Source organism: Eretmochelys imbricata, chromosome 7 (genome assembly GCF_965152235.1).
Source record: "Eretmochelys imbricata isolate rEreImb1 chromosome 7, rEreImb1.hap1, whole genome shotgun sequence".
In the NCBI taxonomy this organism is placed as follows: Eukaryota; Metazoa; Chordata; order Testudines; family Cheloniidae; genus Eretmochelys; species Eretmochelys imbricata.
In genome coordinates this window covers 92,851,028-92,867,003 of record NC_135578.1, presented here as the reverse complement: position 1 = coordinate 92,867,003, position 15,976 = coordinate 92,851,028, and the positions used below count along the sequence as shown (strand labels likewise).

At 36.9% G+C, this 15,976-nt stretch overlaps 1 protein-coding gene across 1 annotated transcript in view; it reads right to left on the bottom strand.

The window, feature by feature from the left end:
• The window catches only part of TBC1D12 (TBC1 domain family member 12), an 84,282-nt gene that overhangs the window by 10,465 nt on the left and 57,841 nt on the right, over positions 1-15,976 (bottom strand). Inside the window, exons 4-8 of the mRNA XM_077821629.1 lie at positions 13,951-14,066; positions 11,101-11,183; positions 4,569-4,686; positions 4,054-4,160; positions 2,040-2,120 (exon numbers count right to left, since the gene is read on the bottom strand). Coding sequence (XP_077677755.1) covers positions 2,040-2,120; positions 4,054-4,160; positions 4,569-4,686; positions 11,101-11,183; positions 13,951-14,066 — 505 coding nt within the window. The remainder of the gene's footprint in view (positions 1-2,039; positions 2,121-4,053; positions 4,161-4,568; positions 4,687-11,100; positions 11,184-13,950; positions 14,067-15,976) is intronic.

Sequence of the window (15,976 nt, the reverse complement as noted above, 5' to 3'; positions counted from 1 at the left end):
TCCCCTCCTGCTCCTCCCTGTCCCTGACCTCCCCACCACCCAATTTGCAACCTCCATGTTGTATTATGCCCCTAAACTGCCAACTCCTGTTGAAAATCAGTTCTAGAAACACATGGCTAGAGTCACACAACTCCTATAGTGAGGCTCTGGAGGCAATGTCATGAAGGAGAACCAGAATTAAAAACAGGCACTTTACTAATCCAGAACTGTCCCTCTAGTAATTCAAGAATTGCCAACTAGCTTTTTCAATTGGTTAGCAGCAACCACTAAGAACTGTTTGACATCAAGATACCACATGGCAATCTGCTTAAAGACAGGTTTCAGGAACTGCACTGTCGTGAAAACTGGAGTATATTAGTTTTAAATAAATTAAGTAGAATGGAAAATTAATATTAAATTTCTGTAACTCATTTCAAGTTGGCTCTTAACAGTGGTGTTTTTCTTTTTTAAATCTTCCTGGACTACAAAAAAAGTCACTTCGTGAAATTTCATTTTCTCTTATTAAATGTGTATAAAATTCAGAGTAAGTAAAAACTTAAGTTTCCATTAATAAATGCTCATCAGTAAAATAAATACTGTTGTAGGCGGTAGCCATACCTGCCAACATTTAAAAGCTAGAAAGTTATTTGAGGAGAAAAATAGAGAAAACCTGAAAATACATGAGATTAGAAAAGCTTTTGGAAAGATGTTAAAAAGAAGATTAATATTTTGCTAAAAGAATTAAGGCCAATCTAAATACATAAAGTAAAATCTCTGGTATTTTCTGGACTTCTCTACACAATCAACTAACAGATCTTCCTGCTCTTGAAAATGGGGGTGGGGGAGAGAAAAGAGGGGGAGAAACATACTTCAAGTCCATTTGGTTTGGACTTCCCTTGTACATTTATAAGAAAAGCAACATAAATACAATATGAATACGTTAAACCGGAGCTAGAACCCCATTTTTCCTTTTTAAGGGTGTCAAGAAAAAGCAACTGAACATTCTGCTTGAAAGGTGATACTACTAATAAAAAAAATTAAATCAAACTGGTGGCGGTAATACAGTGCAAAAACAAAAAGGACATTAAAGTCATTTAAATATGTATGCCAAAGATAATCAAGCTTTGTGTCATACTCATATACACAAAGATTTTTAAAAACACAGTTTGCCTCAGATTAGTCACAGATGTTGACTGAGGAAAGCCTGAGTAATTTACTGGCAAAGAAAATTTGGATGGTCTAAGCAGAAACGTGGACAAAAATATTTTCATGACTGCTATATTTTTGAACTGGTGTGTTTTGAAAAAAACAAAGTGATTGTTAGGGTAGTAAACATTTTATTAACCTCTACAAAAACAGTACCCCTACTTAAAGTACAACAAAACAAAAATAATTTTATGAAATGACATTTTATAGGAAAAATCTCAGTAATAGCAGCACAATAAACCACCACTTATGGCAAGGATTTTTTCAACAATAAAGGTAAGCCATCCCCCGCAACATGTAACTGAAGAAATTTGCGACAAAATTGGAAAATGCAGAGGATTTAGAATTACACAGATGTATGTATATAAACAAATGTTAATATCCCCATTTTATAGATCTGAGAGGGCCAAAAGGGTCTTGCGGTTAGGAACCAGACTGGGACGAAGACCTCAGGCAAATCACTTAATCTCTTCATCTCTCAGTTTCCCATCTCTAAAACGGTTGCTAATACTTTCCCGTCTCAAGGCTGTTGTAAGGACATCGTCGTCACTGGATTTTCAAAGACTCAAAAGGAAAAACATCAACTTAAAAATTAATTTTGACATTAAGAAACTGCTCCCACCAACATGTCTTTTTGCAGGCACCTCTCTTGGCCTGGGGAGTGCTAGAGGGTATACATTCGGTGACCTGCTACAAGAAAAAAGCATCAAGGACAAACTGGACCTGAACACACTGAAGGTTTTAATTCTCATCTGAATTGAACCTCTGAGCCTTCAGACATTTGCCCATCTGTATGTCAAACCATACAAAAAGCCATGCAAATCATGTTTGGTATTATCATTGTAAGAACACACCTTCTATATCATTCTCTGAATTTGTCTCACTGAAGCTTTTCCATCGTTCCTTGGCTCTGGATAAGAAGATTTCATAGAGTTCTGCAAAAAAACACAGCAAAAACATAGCCAACATACACAAGTATAATGAAAAATAATCAAAACAGAGCTCTTTAGCTCTGGTCTCTATTGCCCCTCCCCCCAAAAATCTATAGTCTAGGATCTTAAAATGAGAAAATCCATTAGATGAGGTTACTAAAATTTCACTGCATTACACTTTTACACAGAGTTCCAGAGATATCTACTGTATTATGCTTTGTTCGGTGATGAATATTCGAATCAACAAAGAAACAAAAATCCTTGTTTTCATTACACATTTATTGAAACAAACCCACTTGTAAAAGCAGAAGAGTACTGTGTCCAGTTCTGGGAAAGATGTGGACAAACTGGAGAGAGTCCAGAGGAGAGCAACAACAACGATAAAAGGCTTAGTAAACCTGACCTCTGAGGAAAGGTTTAAAAACTGGGTATGTTTAGTCTTGAGAAAAGATGACTGGGGGAGGGGGTCAATAAGTCTTCGAATATGTTAAAGGCGGTTATAACGAGGATAGTGATCAATTGTTCTCTGTTCCATGTCTTGTATTCTCATACTTCCTTAGTCTCACCAAATGTACACGTCTTATGTAAGGCTCAAGAATTACTATCACTTATTTTTAGAATGAAAAGCTAGTAAATTTACTTTGAAATTTCCATTAAAAATTGATATTATAAAGAACTTGTGAAGGTGCAACCAATCAGTGTTTGATTGTACACTGCTTTTTACCTCTGAAGACGTGTCTTGGCCTACCCAAACTGCTACTTTTACAGTGTTTGGGATTGGGAAATTTTTTTTTATTTGCAATTAAAACACACACACACACACACCACAAAACTGTCAGGGAATTGAACCATCACTCCTCTTTCCTAAGCATTGGCACAGTATACCAGAGCTTTTCCTCTATGTCACGTCTTCAACAGAATTTAGAAGAGCTCTTCTACCTGTCTTTTAGCTATATAAAAAGAGTTTATTTGCTGTGTTTTATTTGCTATTCAACAGTCCATAGCATCAGAGCACTTTATTAAAAAAACCCCAAAACAACAACAAAAAACCACACATATACCAGGCAGAGTACTCATTAATAGTATATACAATATATAAGGAATAGAAAAGCACTTAGTTGGACATTATGCTCTTGCAAACACTCATTTTGATAGCCTGGGTTAAATGCCTGATGAACTGAAATAGTTTTGAAGCAGGTCAATATTTAAAACTTGTGCAATGCATAAAATTTTGTAAAAATTGTGTGAATGAAGTTAGCACCAAGTTTTAAACACAACTCAGCCTTTTTATTCTTTTTTAAATGAGCTGGAGGTCATTAGAGCATATTATAACCACACTCATTTAAGTACATATTATTCAAGCATTCCCCCTGCCCACACAAAAATCACAAATACCTAAATTCAGTCCTCAACTTAGATTTTTAATTACTCTCATCCACAAGTGAAAAAAACGTTCCTTTATGTATCTTTGGGGGAAAATGTGTCTTTATATGCAAAAGGTGTGCCCCAGAATAAAAAGTTGTGCAATTTTTGTATATTAGTTACATAGCAATGAAAAGAGATGTTTAGAATGGAAACAAAAAGTCCTCATAGCTCACAAAGGACTCTGCTTATAAGGATGTGAAATATTATTTCTATAATAAATACATCCTAAAGGTGTCAGTGGTTTTCTTCAAACCTGACTTTTTTCTTCATTTTAAAAACTGTATTAAACTCACTATATTCTGACCTTTTTAAAAGAAAAAGCTTCATATAAGCTGACAAACATTCAGTGGCAAAGTGCAAGATTTCTGATTACCTGATCTGTAAAAGGGATCATCCCCCCATATCAGAGACAGCAAACAAAGGAAAGAAAGGAGGGGTGGGGAAGATAGGTACACATTTGGATAAACAAAGTAAAGAATTGTGCATAAAAGTATGTATACATGACACGCACCATGAGTAATATTTAATTCATTTCCTATAGCTAGACTCCAGACCTTCCCACGAACACTTGGGGGTAACCCCTGCCACCACAATTCTCGAACTCTTCGGGTAGTATGCCTAGGGGAAAACAAAGCAAAAAACAAAACAAAAAAAACAAAAAAACAGGAAATTTAGCAATTTCTGTTTCCTGACCTCACTGAGCAGTTTAGCAGTAACATAACATGCTACTACCCAAGTCAAAATTTGAAGCTCTCTGCTTATGTTCTTGGACTGAAAAGGGTTAAGACCGCAATGCCTAGCAGCCCACTGTAAGGAACATCTCATGTTGCTATAATAATTCTTCATCACATCTGAGGCACTAATGATGGGATATAAACTTTCTTTGACTAGTAGGATCAGTCCAACATATGGTCAGGAGTATAGAGAAAGAACATGAAGTTGGTGGTTCCTCTGTGTTCTAAGAGGAGAAAAAAAACCAAACCACATTTGTATTAGACTTACACTAGAAAAAACATATTTACTCACATGCCTTCCCAGTTAGGTAATATTTCATTGATCCAAATCACCATAGCACTAGCAATATTTTCCTCTTGCTTGAATCGTTCTTTCATTATTCTTTTCCTTTTATGTGCTTCTTTAATTTCTAATGTTAAAATAGACAATGTTTTAATGCATGATACTATAGGAGCACTGAGTTAGATAATTAAATATTCTGATGGTCTCCGGAAAAGGTCAAAGCTAAGAGTTAGACATATGCATATGAACTGCTTCAGAGACTGAAAGCAGGGATTATCAAATTAGTTTTTTAAATAAACTCATTTCCCTAGAAGACAAGTCATGTACAAATACATAGGTCTTCTTACATGCCTCATTGTTAGCTTAAAATGTAGTCCTGCTTTGAAAAGTGACTATAAAAATAGCAATGCAGTGTTCCACGTTTACTGTAGCTAAAGGATTTCCATGTCAAATGTACTCAGTTTATCATAAAAGTGTTTTTCTCCAAACCCAACCATGCAAATCAATCTTAGGGCCTGAGATTCAAGCTGGCTTCTATCCTTTCATAGATCACCCCCCAAAAAGGGTCAAATTGGGAAGCAGGGTGAGGGTTTAGATGCTCTTGTGACACAAAGCAATCCAGTCTTTCCACCATCTAATGCCATGTTTCTTCCTCCATTATAGTCTGTTTCCATGACAGCAGCATCTTTCTCAATGGTTTTCTTATATGTCATCTATTGGTTTCCTCTTTTCCGACTTCTCCCAGGTAGTATCCAATCCAGGGCTTGTCTAGGAATACAGTTTTTTTGATATCTGTACAACCGGTCTAAAACAACTACAATCTTCTTTCTCAAATAATTGTCTTTACAGTCTGCTGGCCAGTCCTTTGTGCCATATATCAGTTGTTGGTTACTTAATCCCACCAGCAGACACTAAGTATTCTTCACAAGCATCTCTGATGGAATGGATTAAGTTTCCTGTTGTAGGATTCTGGCATTTGCCAAGTTTCAGAAGCAGATAATGCGAGTGTCACAATGGCACCACAAAACTTGATCTTTGTTCTTGTGTGAATCTCGTTGCTTTTCCGGACAGCTGCTAGCATTGAAAAAGGCTCCACTTGCCTTCCACTTCTTTATGGAGTTGGCCATCGGCACTAACTGTGCTTCCAAGATACACAAACTCATTAGCCATGCTGTATACTTCATCATCACTTCTGAACCATCACTGCTAACCTCCTTCAATGATCATGACTTTCATTTTCTTCCGGATAATTCTTAATTCTACTTTGGTGGCCTCACACTTGTCATTGGTACTGGTCTTTTTCATAGCATCATCATGTGTCCAATAGAACACGTCATCTGCAAAGGAGATCCTTAAGTTTTCCTCTACTCCATATAATGGTTTCTTCCTTTTAAGATGCTTTTCATGTCACATAATCTATCACAATGCAGAAGAGGAAAAGTGATAAAATGCATCCCTGTTGTGCTCCAGTGACTATATCAAATCAGATAGTCTCTCCATTTTGTCCTTACACAGCATCCTGGCCCATGTCATGATCTTTCTAAGAAGCACATATTGTCGCAAGACCTTCCATAGCAACTCTATAAATGCAGTCCAAAGTTTTGGTGAAATCTATAAAGTTCAAGATTAATCTTCTCCTGTAAGCAAGGCCTTTCTCAATCAATCAATCTCAGGGTGAAGATGTAGTCTGTACACAATCTTTCTGGTCTAAAGCCTACTTGCTCCAGATGCAGTTTTTCATCTATGACCAGTTCCCCCACCTCCCAATAGTGCACTACAGAACACTTTTCCAGTATAACAGCTGTGTTAATCTGTATTCGCAAAAAGAAAAGGAGTACTTGTGGCACCTTAAATTGGTTAGTCTCTAAGGTGCCACAAGTACTCCTTTTCTTTTTCCAGTATAGAAAGTAGCATTATTCCTTGCCAGATGTTGCTTATCAGTGGTTTTCCTTTTTTGGAATTTGTAGATCACACCTTTCTTCCCTCTTCTGGGCAGAATTCTCTCCCTTAAACTGTATCACAAAGGGTATATTTTTCCATGAACTACCACCTCCTCCACAGCTTTACACATTTTAGCCGTGATCTTATCTTGACCTGGCACTTTGCCATTTTTAGCTGCTTCTTGTTTCTGCTTCTGAAATTTCTAGCAGTGAGATTTAATTCTTCACATCCATTGGAATTGTTGGCCCTGGCTAGTTGAGTACTTCATTAAAATATTCTCACCATTGTTCCTTTTGTTCTACTTTCATTAAAAATCTTCCATCTTTTGCTTTTATGATACCTCCACATGCTGTTTTGACTTTTTTCTTTTCTGTCAAGCCATTCTCTCTTATCTTTCCAAGAACTTCTTTATCTTTCTCCACATACCCCTGTTGCAGCATGCATTGTTGTTCCTGCTGTCATATCGCTGGTGCTTGCCTCTTTTAAAAGGGGAACAGACAAAAAGCTGAGATTCTGGAGCAAACAATGGCAGCTTAGAGGATGTGGTAGTAAAACATTCCAGCATGTACCAGCCTAGTCCAAAAGTTCCAGAGGAAAAAATATTCCCACAACTACATGTGCATCCCACTATCTTTAGTTTTGTAAATAACCATATGTTTCATTATTCTCCACTGGAACCTGAAAAACAGCTCTGTTAAGATTATTTTGACTCTGCTGAGCTAATGAGAGGAAGAGCACAGTAATAGCTCATTTTTGTCACTGAAGTTAGCAGATGTGCCTCAATATGCACAAGGAGCATATCTGTCCAGTAAGAAGGTACTATTTTTAGTCACTTTTCGAAGCAGACACTCCCTTCCAGCATGTGTATTGTGTGCGATTCCATATAAACAATCAAATGGCTGCTCTTTAACACGTTAACATTTTGCTTTCATTTTGATAATGGAAGAGGTGCCTTGGTACAAGTTAGCATATAAAAAAAGTATTTTTCTTTTGTTTTGGGTTTGTTTGTTTTAAGGTCATGGGAGATAGTCTTTCTTTACAGGATATGATTACGAAGCAGAGATAGAAACATTGCTACTGCCTGTTCAGCCATCATGCGCTTTGCCAATCAGCAGATCACAATCCCAAGAGAACTCTTTGTCCAACTGTATTCAGAAAGCAACTGACGGTTAGTCCAGTGGCGGCATAAATACTGCTGAAAGAATAGTGCCCAACATCTACTGCTGGTTTTCAAAATTTAAAAAACTTTAGAGGTATGGGATTTCTCCTCAAGCCATATGAGCGGCAATCTATTTTTAGATTACTGCACAGTACTGCATAATTTGATAAAGTGTTTGCATTAAAATAACCTCAGACGGAAACTACTGAAGAACACACACACACAAGCAAAAGCTCTCTTCTTACAGCAAAGTCTTTGACAAGCCAAGAAATTATATGTTTTAGAAGATGTTAAGCTTATCAGAATTGTAATTAATCTTCGGAGAAATCCCACAGGACTTAACCTATAATCTTTGAGTAGATGACTTATTACCAAATTTCCAAGTTAATTAAATAAAGCCAGTAGTCTGGACCAACAGAAATCTGATTAGAATGAATACAAACTAGAAGCACTCCTTTAGCACGATTAACACTGCTATATACAAAATGTCTAGTAAAGCGAGTTCTATACCAGGTTCTGCCAATAGCATGTTTTTTACCTCTATTATAGCTGTATGTCCTGAGCATCTGAATTTACAGTAGTTCTTACACACTGGAGAATTCCATCAATCACAGTGTAACTACAGTAAATTATAGCTAGAGCATTAGCAACAATAGTGAAATTTAAAATCCAAACATCTGCATTCTAAACCCACTTTCAGTTATTCAGTTTTCTGAAACTTTCACCTATTGGGATTCAGTTTAACAGGCTTTATCTCTTCCAGGAAGAGGACTTTGGTTTTGCTTAAACTTTTTTTTTTTTAAATTCAGTTATTCTTGATTGTACAAAGAGCAAAATTATTTTCCTATGATAAAAAGGATCCACTATCCTCCTCCCCTTGTTTTTTAAAGAGGAAGGTCTAGCACTGAAATGGCTCATGGTAAAATACTGAAGTTTGGCCTTGCACTGAGATGTGTTGTGGCACTGAAGGAAATGGTATTCTGTTGAAAACTGATCTGGATTCAGCTGTGTTAAAGCCACTGATCATTTGGCATATTCAGTTGAAGTGTCACAGCTTGTTTTTAACTGCTTTTTATTGAAACTGAAGGTAAGCTATGCAGTACACCTTATCTAGTGTGCACTAGAACAATATGCATGAAATGTTGCATTTTATAAAGTGTGCAGCAGGCCACGCACAGTTAATAAAAACAAGATCTGCAGGAGTCCTCATCTCATGCAGTGTATCTTTTGCAAGGGGTACAGTGAATGGGGCAGAGTTCTGCAGTCCCTTGCCTTAGTCACTCTGCATCTTTTAGATATGCAAGGTATGGAGACCTACCCTCTGTCTCCATACATCTTGTAGGGTAACACTTTGCAGGTCCAAATGAACATGGTGGGGGGGGGCGCTCCTTAACATAGGATAGGACAGGGCATCCTAATAGTGTCTAGCTTTTCTTTTAAAAAAAGTTCTAGGAAATTAAAAGCTACATTAAAAAATTATATGGTTAAGCACTGATAAGTCAGAACTGCCAAAGTTCACCAGTATACACAAGTTTAACTCGACCCCTTGTGTACACATTGTGAACACTAATATTTGATTTTGTACAGCCTTTTAAAGTACATTTTGTTTGGTACGCAGGTTCTTGTGTTAGTCACTGTGCATTTTCTACACAAATTACTCTCATGGATTAACACATAATAGTACAAGATGCTACACTTGTATTTACGGCTGTAGGAAAAATATACAACCATATTTTACCACCTGAGAAATAGTAAGCTATCAAACTTAGGGCTTGATTCTGCAAACACTGCATTCACATTCTAGAAAAGAACTACTGGGCCAGGAAATTCCACATAAAAGACAAAGGGCCCCAATTCTTATTAGGGGTTTTCCGTGCTATTGCAATGGAAGTTATATGTAGTAATAATTTTGGTTTACTGTGACAGGCCCACTGACAGTAGGGGGCAAAGGGGTCAATTGCCCAGGGGGGCCACAGGGCTCCTAGGCATGCCCGGGATAGTACCGGCGGCGGCAAAGGCCGCCAGGCAGACATGTGGAAGCCCTAGCCATGCCAGAAAAGCACAACCAGCGGCAGCTTGCTGGGCACCAGCCACGGGAGAAGCAGTACCACACGCACCCACACACTTCAGTAAATGCCATTGTTGCTTCACATATCTGTATCTTAAACAAATATCTAGCAATATTCAGGAAGGCACCTTTGGCTATGACTTTTTCAGCCAGTTCAGTATATCACGATCAATAAGACTGATCTCTGTCCAAAGATGCAATGCATGCACATGCATACAAATGACTTTTCCTCTCAAGATCAGCTAAAGTCCAATATTTTTCCTAGCAATGAAAATGTGTGTTTATGTTTTATTCAACTTCCTCTTCCATAGTATATGTACTGTATGTGATCCTTCATATCCCATAAAGAATTAATTTCATACCAGGTAGTTGAAGGTTGCTATCAAATCTCTCCTCATTCTTCTCTTCTGCAGACGAAATAACCCCAGTTCCCTCAGCCTCTCCTCATAAGTCATGTGCCCTAGCCCCCTAATCATTTTCGTTGCCCTCCAATTTCATTCCATAATGTTTTTAATTTAAATATATAATTCAAAATAACAAATTCTACATCTTACATTTAGGCTCACAATTTGTTTAATACTGGTGCCATAACTGGAAAAAAAAGTTAACTATACCAAGCAACGCCACAACTTACATACAGTGGGTTCTAATGTGCTATCAATAGGATAAAAAGTAGTGTTGTAAACCTCAGCCATCACTTTCTAGTGGGCCCACTGACTGTTCTGCCCTGGGACCCGGAATGGCTGTCGGTGGGCTTCATTGTGACAATTCCCATACCTACCTATATGACTAATTTAAAGGCAGCTCAATGGCTTTTAGATACTATCTTGTGGTTTACATATTCAGAATAATAAAGTTTTGTTTGGAGGATCCACTGTTATCAAAAATAAAAGGGGGGTGCAAAGGTGAAGTCTTTGATAAGCACATGGACAAGCTGGGATTTGCATGCATGTGATCTTTGAAGTTCCTTGGCATCCTCAGGGGTGCATGTGCCCTTTTGAAGATCTGGCCCTAACAAATAGTAATTGTGATGGTGGCACTGGTAGCTGGGAAGATTTAAGTACCTAGAAAGTTTCCAACTGACCATACTGCACGAAAAGTTAAAACAAGTTTCCACTTAAGCGTTGGAGACTATATTCAATGTAAGAATTCACTTATTCACAACAGTGATGAAATTAAGGCTACAAGTTGAGACTGGTGGTCTGGTTTAAACTGTGAGTGTGCCTGTGAGTTCTGCAGCACATGAGTAGTATTAGCCCAGAAATGTAGTCTTTAATGTAAATACTGGCCTAGAAGCTAAAAATGTCCTTATTCTCTCATTTTTGAGATAGAAAATAGAACTGTATTACCATGGTTATAGTTAGCTAACATACCTCGTTTTTTTGCCTCTGCCACCATTTCATCATACTCTTGTCTGTGACGTAAAGCCTCCTCTATGGATTTGGCAGGAAGGTTTCTGAAAACAAGTCATTTCTGAATTCAATATATGGATGACATTCTGGACCATTTCAAGACAAACTGACTGGTTTCTCTCTCCTTTTTAAGGTGAATTTAGTGATTATATTAAGTGGAGGAATAATGGAAAATGAAGTCCAATACGGTGAAACATTTGTATATAAACAATCTACCAGACAAGTATTTTTGCATATATTGGCTCTTATCACTCTCCTCACTGTTAGTAAAGAGACTAAGTGACTTGCTCAAGATGAAACAGACTATGGCAGAGCCAGGAACAGAATCCAGGTCTCCCGAGTGCCAATCCAGTTCCATAATTATAAAATCATCCCTCCTCTCAACCCAGCTGCTGAAGAACAACCTCCAAGGTAGAGAAGCTCTATGTCATTCAATCACTGCTCTCTGCTAAAATTGGTAATAAGTTTGCCAAACACTACCACTTGCAATGGCATTTTGCATGTGATGTACACAAAAATATACACTAAGAACAAGATCATCACTATAATGCAATAATCCGGAACTTCCATTAAGACATAATGTTGTATATTACTGTAAAACTTGGTACTTCACTATCAATTGCAGGCCCTACATAAGTCAACATATTTTAGGTCTTGCCAATAAGCTATTTTTATCATCACATGTACAAGTAATACTGGTTAAAGCACAGGGTGAGAAAGATGCATTCTGGCAGGCTACGAAAACATCTGCTAGAATGGCCTTCATGAAGCTGCAGAACTAATTTCACTGAGGCATGCTTGAAAGTCAGGGATTCTTTTACTAGAAAACACACACTTCTGGCTCATATAGAACAAAGTTATTTTAACTTAGTGAAATTTCACATTCTCATGGAACCTTTAATGTCATACAAAAAGCTTTGTATGATGTTAAAGACTCATTCTACACTTCCTGTTTCATGGTTCCGTTTCATTAAGATGGATGAACCCTGAGGATTTTTGTTCCCAGATTGAGAGAAAATACTAGAAATTTCAGTCCCACACCACTGATTGAGCTTGCATACCTCTGGGAAAACTAAAATATTCTAATAAATGGTAAAAATTTCCCAAAGAGATTTAATATGAAACTGCATAAATGCATGCTAGAATTTTTTCCATTGATAATGAAAGTTAAATCAGCCAAGTGATGGATTAACTGAGTCTTAATGATTTGAAACTCATAAGAAAATTCCTGTAACTCAAAGAATTCAGCACCCACACACACACAAATCAGACAACTATATATTGCTCCCTTAACTATTAATTTCTCAAATGTCTACTTCTCATTTGATTCAGTATTTCAAAGTTAGTGCTGGCTCAGTGGCTTGTATACTGTGGCGTCACATGGTAACAGCACAGTAGTTTAGAAAACCTCTGGTTTCCTAGTCTTTTGAAAACATTTTAGAAATGATCTCAGCCTCTACAGAGGGAGGCAGAGGGTTGATCATATTTTAGCACACCCAAATGAATGAAAACAATATTATAGTCTGAAGACAGCCTTAAGATAAATGCTGAGCAAGAGTAAATGTACTGAGCAAGACGCTAGATATAAAGGTTAACATGGTATCTTGCATTCCTGCTTCAGGAAGGTGAAAGTCTCCTTTTGCTGAGCAAGAAGCAGCATGGGTTTGATTACCTCTTGATTCCTTTATTGTCAGTGATAATTAAAAACTCAGACTTCAAAGCTCTGAGAGGAGATGGGGTGGGGAATTCAGTAACAAAACTGCTAATAGCTCAACCTCGATTTCATTTTGGCTACCCTTTATCGACAGAATAAATATAACTTTTAATGTGACTTTTGAATAGGATTTGCTATAATGAATAGAAAGATGAAACTTATACATGTGCCAAAAATACAATCAACTTGTGTATTTACAAATAAGCATTGATATGCAGGTATATATTAACAAGTAAAGATTTTTTACTGGGGGTAGAATGCACTTACATGAAACATTAGTATTGCTTTTATACACTGCATCACCAATTTTTATACTTCATGCAACTGTATAAGACTTTAATATATTGTAACGGGTGAAGGAGGGCTATCTTATAGAAATTCTCTTAGTCTATAAAGGTGGCGGAAAAGAAAATAAATTGCATGAGGTATTTTACCAGAAGCAAGTTCCCAAGCCACTTGCAGGCTAGAAAGTAGGTAGGAGCAAGTTCACCCTGCCAGAGTCAGAACCCAACATATTTAGTTGGTAAGCAATTATCCTGTATTTCCTGGCAACAGCATCTTTTTACCATATGCCGTAGTTACATTTTTTATCCCCAAAATTAGGCTCTCATGGTGACTGGTCTCAGACTATGCTCAGCAGACAAGCATCCATGCTGACACCCTCTTGGTGGTCTAGCAAATAAAATATTTTAGGAACGAAGCAGTGGAGAAATGGGGTTTTAGGAGCGGCCCTTAAGAGAATCTTTTATAAAGGAGTCTGCAGAATGAAGAGTTTTGAGAATCAATGTCACAGGCAACTACCTGACAGCACTACAGGATGAATATATAGGGAAAAATTCTTGCTCCATTGACTTCAATGGAGCAAAACTCTCATTGACCTTAATGAGGTCAGTATTTCACTCAATTATTTAGTTAAAGTCTCAGATTGAGTAATTTATAAAGAAATTGTTCCAGTTTGACCAGTATAATACCTTGAGAAAGAAAATTGTAAACAGGACATCTAAATTATTTAATTTTTGCTAGGTTGGTAGGCAGGAGGGCATGTATGTATATCACATTATTATCTACTTCATGGCAGAATTCACTACTATACTTACGACGGTCGATCTTCCAAAATAAGAGCAGTAGTTGAAAGTGGTTCAAATACAAAATTTTTACGTCTTGTTGCCTGGGGTGGAGGTTTACATGTTCTTCCTGTTCGTGCTTCATATTCCTAAGTAATGTTATTAAAAGAAAACATTAAAAACTCCAAATTTCAAACTTCCTTATAACTATGGGACATGTTTTCAAAATGAATCAACGAGGAACTAATACATTCCAGCTTTAAAATGATTTACATCAAAGGAGATACTGCTATTTCATGACTATTAGGAAGTGAAAACTAATGAGAAGGTTACATTTCAAAAATTAATATATCTGGTTACAATAGATCCATGATTACATTCTAAATATAAATCTGTATTCGTATGCAACTGAAATTATAAAAACAAGTGTAATGTGTTCTACAATGTTAATTGCAGTACAAATATTCTATTGGAGCAATCATATGAAGAATTACAAAAAATACTAATTAAGATGAGCCTTCTAGTTCCCTTCATTTTTATTTTCCTTTTCCCCCCTTAATGGCTGCTGCTGTCGTTTGTATGATGTTGCTCTTATTTCTGATTTCCACCTTTTCCCAACATCCTTTTGAATACCAGTGAGAAGGATGTGCTCTTGTTGTTCAAATTTAACTATACAACACAGAGAGTACCGTAATCAAGGTCTTATATCATTCCATCTGTTATGGATGTACATGTTTTAACTTGTATCCTTATGACTGAGAATGAAGTAAGTGACTTCCTAATTAGACAATGTATATTTAAGGGCAGGAGGGGAGACATTTAAGATACCCCAGTGCAACCTCAGATACTCACCCTTAATTGACTTCCAAGTTACCCCGTGACTCATTCTTACATACAGATTACAATTCAAGATTTTTCTATGTGACAGCATTCAGCTTAAACCCAAATGACATTTTCACCTTAAACATTCTCTTTATGCCAAAAAATAAATGCTGGCTTCTCCTCTCTAATTCAGTTTCTTTCACAAGCTGCAGTTTAACAAAAACAGAATATATAGGGGCGAGTGTTTGTTTTTAAAGAGGAGAATAGAAGGTTAAGTACATTGGAACCAACTGTTAAAATAGGCCTGTTCTCAAGATGAGCCAAGAATCTTGTCCAAACTCATATGAATAAGTTTAAAAAACTAAGTTTATTCCTGTACATATTTCAGCACTGTCCACTTTCAGAAGTAAAAAAGAAATGTTTTACATTGAATTTCCTGAAACAAAAAGAATCTGTATCCATTTCCTACAAAAAATATATCATAAATGTTTTATTTAGAAATAAATAGCAAAATGGTAAGTGATAAGCTGCTGATTAGGCAGCTGTATCTGCCTGATCAAGTACAGCAGTCTGTTCCAGAAATTGTTTCCACCTGAATTTCACACACTACACTACATGTAAGAGCTTTTTGTTTACACCTTTTCACTACTAAGTATTTATATCTGGGAATAAAGGTGGTTATTGACTTGGCCTATATATTCCATTCATACAGAACATTTATTCTAAAAGGTTATGAAAAGTGAAAACAACTTTTAAAGTTATCTGTATAACAACTTAAGTCTTACAAAAAAGTTACCATGCAACCTCAAGGAGCTACCTGAAACCTTTGGATAATGTACAAGATGGAACAAAAATATTGTTCACCATGGAGTCACGTAACTCCCACTTGTGGTCGACAGTAAAGTGTCTGCTAAGGAAGTTCACTGGTATGTTCTGGTTCCCTGGAAGACAAACTGTCAACACAGTGGCTTGATTGGTCACGCATCAATTCCATAGTCTGACTGCTTCTCCGCACAGGGGGGTGGTAAAAGATAGACAAAAGATAGCCATCTGACATTATGAAGGTAAGATGATCTTCAACGAATAGGAGAAAGGTCTTGCAAGCCTTTAGGACTGCCCACAATTCCTAACTATTGATGCACATAGGGGACTCTCAAAATACCTAAGTGCGCTGTGCTGTATGGCTCTTGTCCATGTGAGCTCCCCAACCTAAAAGAGACACATCTGTAATAATTTT